This window comes from Neopelma chrysocephalum, unplaced genomic scaffold (genome assembly GCF_003984885.1).
Source record: "Neopelma chrysocephalum unplaced genomic scaffold, ASM398488v2 Primary Assembly neopelma1_23b, whole genome shotgun sequence".
Lineage (NCBI taxonomy): Eukaryota > Metazoa > Chordata > Aves > Passeriformes > Pipridae > Neopelma > Neopelma chrysocephalum.
Genome location: NW_020897692.1, coordinates 13,552,032 through 13,561,950, shown reverse-complemented (window position 1 = coordinate 13,561,950; position 9,919 = coordinate 13,552,032). Strand labels below are relative to the sequence as shown.

The following is a 9,919-nucleotide window of genomic DNA, read 5'->3' as shown; positions in this document are numbered from 1 at the left end:
ACAGTAGCCAAAACAGCATTGCACAAGATGATTCAGAGCAAAAAAACTTGATGTAGTTATAAATACTACCATGGTCATTAAAGAGCAAAACCAGTATTCAAAATTAAGTATAAGCACCTGCATATTCCTTTTTCTTAGTCATTATAGCATATATGTGTGTACAATATGTGTGCATATATGCCTTGTACAATTCTGCTTAACACACAACTCAGTGACCAGAATGCATGATTAATATTGTTTGTTTTTCTGTGAGCTTTTAAACTGTTGATTTCCTTTAGTTATGTTATGTATGTCACCCTGCATGCGTTTTCTAATGTTTTTGCCTCCCTGTAATTTCCTTATTGCAGTGCTGAGAGAAGATTGATGCTCTGTTTTGAAACGTAGAATGGTTGCAATAGATAATAGACTCTACTAAAGTGTATAATGAGCTTTTGTGTAACAGAAAGCTTGAATACTCTGAATTGAATACCATTCCTACTGCATTGTGTCTGTTGTAACAACCCTGAATTGGTACCCACAGTAGTCTCCTTCTGGAATATCTTGTAAGGTACCAGTGTTGCCATAGACCACAGCACACTGACAAGACAACCTTTGCTATCCACCTGCCAGTGCCTGTTAATCTTCATGAGACATCAGGTGGATTCACACCACGTTGGCTGCTCAGCTGTGACTCTTCTCTTTGAATTCAAACTGAGTTACACTTCTTCACAAGAGGAAGTTTATTGTATGGCTTAGGCAATGCTAGAAATATACTGGTCCCATATGCAGGACAAATTTAATTCCAAATGTGACCAGAAATTGGCAAATTAATCTTCAATATTTGTCACCTTACACATCTGAGGTGCTGGGGAAGGAAGAAGGTTTCCTTGGAAGGAAGGTGGTTTCCTTATAATCTCTTGTAAAGTAATGGGTTGTGGCACGTGTCACACTTGTTCCTTTAAAAATGCCTTCCTCCCCTGTCCTGCATAATTTACATGATCTGAACAGAAAAGGTACATTAGTAGATGGATTCTTAACTTGAAATATTAAGGAAAATGCTTTACCAATAGCCACAGGTCCTCTGCTCTGAAGCAGCCAGAGTGTTTCCAACTAAGACACTTTAAAAACAGTTCAAGGAAAAAGAAACAGGCATTGGTCATGAGTCGCAGCACCTGAAAAGGTGGAGGCTATTTAGATAAATACAAAGCTATGGCCTGTGAAGAAAATTAACTACGTTATTCAAAGTATAATAAGTAATCACATATTCTTAACAGTATAAAGCTGCTTGGGTCAAAGTAGGCCTTGAACCTGAAATCTGCACAAGCTCTAAAGATGCCTCATTCCACATGAGGGCTACTGGGTAACACTGACAGGGGAGTGGGTCTTGTCTCACATACAGGGGAATGTCTAAGCATAAAACTGCCAGTTTACAGTCTAAAAAGTGCAAATGTAAGGATTTGTGTAGAACAGAGAGGGTGAAGTCTTGCTCAGTTTGTGGGCTACGAGAGAAGGACTGGTCAGACTGCAGATGGCCTTTGGATTGCTGCCTTACATCACTTCACTGAACAGGGAACACCAGAGCAGAATATGCATTTGGGTCTTTATTAGAGGAGCTTCAGAAAGGTAACTTAAAATCTTGGAGAAAAGTCCAACTAGTGAACAAAGCAAGAGTCCTTTGGCAGAGGACGCAACAGTTACTACTAGAAATGCTCATATTTTCCAGAAGGAACTTAAAAACTTAAAAGCTGTCTTAGGAAAAAATACCACTCTTGAAAAAGAAGTGAGCATGTGCTTTTCCAATTACATTTGTGTTGGTAATTTTCTGTTACAAAGATATACAGAAGATCACTGTTTATAATAAGAGGGTGCTCTTATTTTCATGTCTTTATTCTGTGTAGGTTATAGAGGACAGAAAGGGGAAAGAGGCGAGCCTGGAATTGGACTGCCCGGTAACCCCGGACCACCTGGCCCTGCAGGTACAAGTCTCAAGATTTATTTCTGTTATTGTTATTTATGAACTAATGGGCCTTTCTCCCATTTTTCATATTGGTTTTACACCCCTGCCTTTCCTCCCAAGCTGAGTCATAGCACGAGGTCAGACCCACCTGCCTTCTTGTGGATGAGCTGGTGTGCAGCTGACTGTCAGTGATAAAATGCAGGACACTACATGTGCTTTGGTGAGGATTCTACTAATTCTAACTTTGTTTTACCAGCTGCTGGCCTACCAGGCCCACCAGGAACACCAGGCTCACCCGGACCACAGGGGCCACCTGGACCCAGTGGGAGATGCAATCCGGCAGATTGCTATTACCACATATCACAGACTCGGTCACACACCAGCAGAAAATAAAAATCCTCTCCCTGAGACACTTGGGTTCATGATCACTTTTCACTCCTCCCAATAAGTTAATTTCATTTTTTAAATATTTGGTGCGGTTTTTTTTTCTCGACACTGCATGGTATATAGATAATTTGTAAGGCACAAAATTGAGCTTTTTTCTATGTTATTAGCAGTGTCGTAATAATGAAATGATGATGTATATTTTCCGGAGTGCATTCCATGTGTTGTTTCTCATATTTATTTTGCTTAGAACAGAAAATAGGCACAAAAAATTTTCATCACCTTCTTTCTTCAAACAAAAAATATTTTGTTATTACTTAAGACATTGTGTATGCCCCAGTATGTAAGCTGGCTTTATTTTTCTTGCTGGTGGTGAATTTTAAATCAAAAATATACATTTCTGAAGTTTCAAAGCATACTTGTTCATGGCGAACGCCGGACCTGAGCTGGAGCACTGGGAACTCTGTTCAGACTAAACGTTCATGTCCCTCGAGGAGGCTCTGGCACACCTTCTGAAAAGGGTCTTTGTTGTGCATCACAAATGCTGCCCACCATTTCAGTCATGTCCAAGATGTTGAAGAAGGAGACGAAGATGTGTTTATGATCTCCCTAATCTCCTCCAACGCTGAGCTTCACACTGACTGAAAAATCACCGGGTGTAGCCCCAAGAAGTGTCTCTCCTGACTGGATATTTTCCCAACTAGGGGGCTTGTATGTTCATTTAGTCATGGCTACATGCAGTCCAGATATTTAGCTGCAAAGGGCTGGCGTTGATGTTCCCGACTGAGAACTGGCATATATTCTGACCATCACGTGGACTAAGTGTACCATCGTTGCCTGTAATCAAGCTACTCTGCTATTAGGTCTGACTACAGCAAAGGTGACCCCTTGCTTTAGAGCAGAGAGTGGTGGGTCTGCAGTCCAAGATGGGAACTTCACAAGCCTCTGATCTTGGTAGTGGTACAGTTTTCCTCTTCCTCCTGCAATAATCAACTGCTGAAATAAGCTTGAGAAGAACATGAAAACTGCAGAGTGTAAAATTCACAGGTCCTAGTAAATCGCAAAAAAGTCACTTGAGTGCAAGAAAAATTTGGAAAAAAGTACAAAACCCTCCTTGAAAGGTTTAATACCAGGAGCACAACTGCAGACAGTTTTCAGGCAATGAGTAAATCCTACAGGACCAGACAATGTCAGCCAAATAGAATGAAATGTACATCCTGTAGAGCTCAAAGAGTTGAGCAAAAGAAAATCTAGAGAAAATTGATCACACAGAGGCTAGTTGTGAAAAGGAGGGAGGAGACATGGCCAAAGTTTCACTTCTGATTATTAGGAAACAGATCATCCTAGATTAGTCCTGTGGAATTTTCTGCAGTGCAATAGAAAGTGAAGGTGCTATGGGAAGAATGAACACAGGTAGCTATAACCCAAAACCTCAAAATACATCTGTAGTGCAAAGCCATACTGAGGGGATCTCACTCTGTTGTTAGGAAGCTGGGCACTCTCCCATATCAGGCAGAAAAGTGGTTTTGATGACTTCGTGCTTGAGCAGTACGGAGGTGCCAGGGAAGCATTCTCACACTGGAAGTGCTGGCTTCCAGAGAAGCTGTTGTGAAACATGAATCTGGCTGACTTCTTGGTTTTGCTGAAAAACAGTTAAGGAATGACCAGTGTGAGTCTTTAAAAACAGAAATACACTGGCATTTCTTCTGAACAGAGTTCCTAGCACTTGCACCCAGAGTGAGATGAAAGCAAGAGGTAAAAGAGTTAACCCAGGCAGCTGGGGAGCTCAGGCACATATTCTGAGGGGGAAAGCACGCATCCCTGACATATTCATCAATTAGATGTTTGGAGGAAAGAAGGTGCTTGAGACAAAGGGATGTTAAAGGAAACATAAGGATGAAAAGCCGAGTGTAAACAACCAGGACAGACGAGGGCAGCAGGAAAGAGGAGGATGCTACCTAAAGGAAATGTAATACACCCTAGAGCTGGGGACTCCCTGGGGGGTCAGGGTGGTTTGTATGTCCCTCATGAGGTTGGGAACAGATAGGTCAAAGCCCACCAGCAAACTCCAATTCTCACACCTCCTTTTCTGCTCATCCCTCCCATCCCTTGGGAGGCAATAGCTGCCCCTTCTTTAGACCAGCACATCCTCTGCTCTGCGGGTGGTGGGTGCCTGTCCCACTAGGGTGAAGGTGCAGGACAAGTGGTCCTGCCTGTGCTTAACTCACCTGCTCCTCTTCCAGACCTCCTGTGCCCATGGAGTGTGTTTTGGTTTGCTCTGTGGAACTGATCGCCTTTCCAGATCTGGTCCTTAGAGTGCCAAGGCTGTGAGAGCACTGGGAACTGGTGAGGCAGCTTGAAACCAAGCAATTGTCTGTCCTGAGGCACCTCCTGCAGTGTGGGCCTTAGGTCTGCCAGCCCAGCAAGTACAGCCTTGCACCAAGACCTGTCTCGGTGTCTGTACATGTACGCCAGTGGAGGAACAGTCCTACATACTGGTTTCCATTCTCTGAAAGGAAGAACTGCTGGTCAGGTATCTTGCATAAGCATTTTCCCTCTATTTTTTTCTTTTGTTACTTCTCTAGTAATTCCAATATGTGTAATAGTCTAAACATTTTTTACTTCATAAGTTAATTTTTGACTTCATTTTCTGTGATAATATTGAAAAGGGTGCTGTCTTGTGAATAATATTCATGCAACTTAGAGGTTCACAAGCAGCCCCATCTGGAAGGCTGTACATGGACTATCATGCCACATTAATGGTATCTGTATATTTTGGGGCTTTTAGGTAGCTGAAACCCAGCATCTGTCATCTGTCAGATGCAATTGCTGTATGTTAATTTACTTGAACTTATTGGAAAGCAGAACACTTTTTATATTTGAAAAAGTTTTATTTTTTCATCTATGTTTCCTACAGATGCCTTTTTCTTTGTATAGGCTCAAACATAAAGGTCTTTTTAAAATGCATTTGAATGCTTTCAGTTGATTTACAGTTAACTTTGGTAACTATTTTGTTGCATTATTTTTATTTTGCTAAAAGCCCACTTTAATTTTCTCATGTGAGAAAACGGGTATTTTTTTATATGGGCTATCTCAATACCTTTTTTAAGATGCCACATTCTTCACTGAGGTAGAACAGTGTTAATCCCAGCTTTACTTTACTTCACACTGGCTTGCTCCTACTCTGTATTTTTAGAATCAAAAATGGAATGTAGCTGGAAACATGTTTCTGCATGGTTTTCAGGTTTGGCCCCTGAAATTTCTTTGCAGTTTCAGATTGATGTTGTCATAGTTTTTGGGGAGGGGTTGCTAATCTATTTTGCAATTTGCTTTATCAGTTTTTTATCTGTTTTGAGCAGTTCATGCTGCAGTAAGCACTACAAGGAACTAAACACGGGGGATTATTTTTTCCAGTAACATGAGGTCTTTGATTTGGGCATGTTTATGTGCAACAAGACTCAGAAGTAAATAACTTTGACAAAATGTTTTAAACCTTTCTTAAAAGCTCTCTAAGCTTTATCCTAGTTCAGGGTCAGACTATTATGTTTTATGGCAAGTTGCTCTGTCACCTATTAAGAACACGTTGAGATTTTCTTGAAATTGCTATGTACAGAACTACTCAGTTTGCCTAAAGAAAGAAAAAACTTGGTAAGAGAGAAACTTTACCAAAGCTGCAGTAGACCTCCTGTTGTCCACATGGTGGAGTCCAAAACATCCTTTCAGTACAAAGGGTACAGCCCAGGCCTAACTTGCCCAGCAGTGCAAGAGCTGACCCAGTGATGCATATTCTCACAGCACAAGAGTCAGTGTTTCTCATTTTGTTCTTGAGCCTGACTTTTTTTTTTTTTAAATCTATTTAGTTTTGCATGGTAGTATTTGCAGAAATACTGCCTTTCTTGGATAATTTTTGTTATGTAACATTGGTTAGACTTTATTTGTGTTTATTATTATATTGTGTTTTGTGTATGTTAAAAAGAATGTGTATTAGTGGGACATCCCACTTTCTGGCATCATTTATGTCCCCATTTGTCTCCAAGGGAGAAGGGACTTACCTATGGTTAATAAAAATTACAACAGCATCCTTCATACAAGCCTTATGAACAGCAGTGCAGCCTGGTAATATTTTGAAAACCAATATTCTTGTCTTAAACTGGACTTGGTTTCAATACTAAAAGAGCACTATGATATAGGAACAGGATTGATTGTATCGTCCATCCTTTGTTTTATGATTTTGGGTTATGACAGATGTTAGATATGCACAGCTTTGTTAAATGTATTTTTAAAATTAATGGATAATCACACAAAATATCTTGGACCTTCTTCTTTTTCACAAGGATGAAATACTATTTTTCATGTCAGTGTACACTCAGTTTTTTTCTTCTTTTTCTGAAATGTTTACATAAAATTCTTTGTAAAAATCCCACTGGCTAAACTACCATTTTATAAATTTGTTTCTCCAAATATACTACTTAAAACCAGTCCCTAACCTTGCATTTTACGAATGCAGTAGAATTGCTGCTCTAATGTGACATGTTAGAATAAGAAGAGTATCTCAGAAATCAAAACGTTGGTTTAGTGTGGGTTTTTATCGAGTTTTTGTTAGTTTCTGGATGTACCAAATCATACAAATTTTCTCTGAAATCTGATATGTCCACTATAACTAGATTGTATTGGAAGGATGTTGAAATCCATCTCTAAACACACAGGTGGGTGTAGGCCATGAAGAACAAGTTTAACCCTGACCTTGTTTGTGTTTAAGTGGAAAATTTCAGCTTCACAATACCTTAATGAAATGTTGTTTTCTAATATTAATTGCTAAAACACATTATCAATTCTAGACCAAAATAAATTTGTAGCTAAAAAGATTGGAGTCTACATGTCTTTTAGCAGTTTTCTTTCTGAGTCTTCTGTTCTATAAACACAAATGCATTTAATTATTTACTGCAGTTTTAATGTAAATATATTGTCTCCAGTCAGTATGTTTGAAGGATTCTCAATGACATACCTTATTTTTTTGTATTCTTTCATTTCTGAATGATATGCAGCTGTCACTGAATTAATCACAGTACATGCCGGCTGGTTGCTTCCTTCCTTCCTTCTATTTTTGGTTTGCAACATTTAGGGTTCTGTTCAGTGGAAATGTATTAAGTGGATGGAAAATTACTTTTTACATTATGATCTGGCCATTTACATCTGAAACAGTATTCCGGATGGAAATGGAAATGTTTCACATACTTTCTGTTTGTGCCTCTGTCAGAAATGTTAATTTTTCCTTCTGTGTCAAATCATGAGAGAGAGGATGCAACTGCAAATGGGAGAAAGGAGACACACAAAGCCACTGCAGCGAGCTCTGGGGAGTGGTCAGAGCAGGTTGGCTGAATTTAGGGGGTTGGCTTTTGACCATGCTGAAGTTGTGCTTCCTATGAGCTGGTGAAACTTTGGGCTCTACAATCTGGAGGGAAAAAAAAGTGAAAAACCTTGGCCTTAATATGTATATAATTTATGGAAGTTAATACATTCTCTGAATCAGGTGCAGATAACTTTCTTGTCTAAATATGAGATAATCACTTTTATTCAAGAAACTGATTCACTGAACTGCTTAACTTTAGAGAACTTCAGGCATTTTCATTGTTCTCTTGCTGCCTAACTCTCCCAGGAGGAAAAAGAGAACTCCTATGCCAATGGCATTTTAAAGGATGCTAGGTAATAATCTGACCACTAGGTTGATTTTCTTTCTTCCGATTTCACAGTGGCTTCAGCAAGTTCATTTCATTCATTGTCTGAAACTGCCAGGTTTACTTGTCCCTTTGGATGCACATGCAGCAAGCGAAACAGAACAGAAATAACAAAAGATTGAAGAGAGGGGAATAAAACTGAAGCTGTAACAAATTATACAGGAGTAACATATAGCACGGATGGGCCTGGAGAGTGGTGGTGAACAGAATTAAATCCATTTGGTGGCTGGTCACTAGTGGCGTTTCCCAAGGGTCAGATCTGTTTAATATCTTTATCTGTGATCTGGATGAGAGGATTGAGGGCACCCTCAGTTTTCAGACTATACCAAGTTGGGCAGGTTGATCTGCTGGAGGTTAAGAAGGTTCTGCAGAGGGATATGGACAGGCTAGCTTGACAGATGCTGGAGATTGCCCCGACCCATGTGCAGGACCTTGGCTGTGTTGAGGCTTAATCTTTCATGAGTTCCTGTGGGCCCACTTCTTGAGCTTGTCCGTGTTGTGCTGGATGGCATCCCTTCTCTCTGGTGTGTTGACTGCACTGCACAGCTTGGTGTCATTGGCAAACTTGCTGGGGGTGCACTTGGTCGCACTGTCCATGTCACAGACAAAGATGTTGAACTGTCAGTACCCGTCCAGGTCCCTGAGGAACATCACTTGTCACTGGTCTCCACATGGACACTGAGCCATTGACCACAACTCTGTGAGTGCGACTACCCAGATCTGTCAAATCCATGTCTCTCCAGTTAAGAGACAAGGTAGATGATGTCATGCCCTCTTCCCTCATCCACCACCACTGTAACCCCGTCATAGAAGGCCACCAAATTTGTTGGCAGTGCCAGGTTAACAGTCAGACTCAATGATGTTAAAAGTCTTTTCCAACCTAAACAAGTCTATGAACTGGTTATAATTCTGAGGACATTTTTTCTGGGTTCCTGCCTACACTGAAGTAACTGAGGAGCTAAAATATGTATTTATTACAGTGCAATTAAGCCTCCAGAATTAGAAGTGGTGACAGAAATCACAATGGGTAAAACTGATTTTTTTTGTTCAATTAATCTCATAGCATTTTTTAATGCTAAACCTGGAGATGAGAACATGATTTACTTGGGACTTCACTGAGATTCCAGGAGCACCTGGTTAGAATTGGCGGCATGCTGTCAGTGGCTTGTGAAACCTCTCAGTCTCTTTGCGTTGTGCCTTCTAAATTTATTTGTTTGAACTGGCACTATTTTTCTCTGATTCACCATAGTCAATACACCTTTGTTTTAAATTCATAATCCTGTCTTTATTTTCCAAATGGTTATTTACTTGAATGTGCTGTTACGAAAAATCCAGTCCCTGGTATGTTATGGTATATGGTGTACCATTCGTCAGGTACCTATTTTCCACTCTTGTGCGAGATTTGAAATTGGTAAGTACTTAGATTAACCAATACATCCCATAATGACTTACAATGGGCCTGAGGATTTATTCTTCAGTTCTGTATTTTAAGTTAAAATTTGTGAGTCAGCTTGAAGGCAGAAAATCTGCCACAATCTTAAGCTATCCACTTATATAGATTCTGCATTGAATTGACCCTCAGTGTTGAATTTGTTTGATTGTAATAATTCTTATTTGGTTTTTACATATTATTGTTTTTGCTTCTACGAGTTTCCTTCCATAGTGGAATTTTATGCATTTTTCAGATTATATTTTTTAAAGCACTTCACATTTGTATTTAAATGTTGGGGGTTTTGCTTCTTTTGATTCATATGTGTATGTATTACATATGGAAAACAATATTTTCATTCTGTTATCAGATGGGTTTCTTTCTTTTCAACAGTTTTACACACTTTATAGTAAAAATAAAAGTTTGCTGGTGAAA

At 39.7% G+C, this 9,919-nt stretch overlaps 1 protein-coding gene across 5 annotated transcripts in view; it reads left to right on the top strand.

Annotated features, from left to right (window-relative positions):
• Positions 1-8,805, top strand: part of COL19A1 (collagen type XIX alpha 1 chain) — a 190,276-nt gene extending 181,471 nt beyond the window's left edge. For 4 of the 5 annotated variants that reach the window (XM_027697963.1, XM_027697971.1, XM_027697943.1 and 1 more), the window contains 2 exons: positions 1,878-1,955; positions 2,193-8,805. In XM_027697963.1, the coding sequence (XP_027553764.1) occupies positions 1,878-1,955; positions 2,193-2,329 (215 nt within the window). In that variant the 3' untranslated portion in view covers positions 2,330-8,805. Of the gene's footprint in view, positions 1-1,877; positions 1,999-2,192 lie in introns of those variants that run through there. The other variant, XM_027697979.1, reaches the window with a different exon arrangement.
• Positions 8,806-9,919: the final 1,114 nt, after the last annotated feature.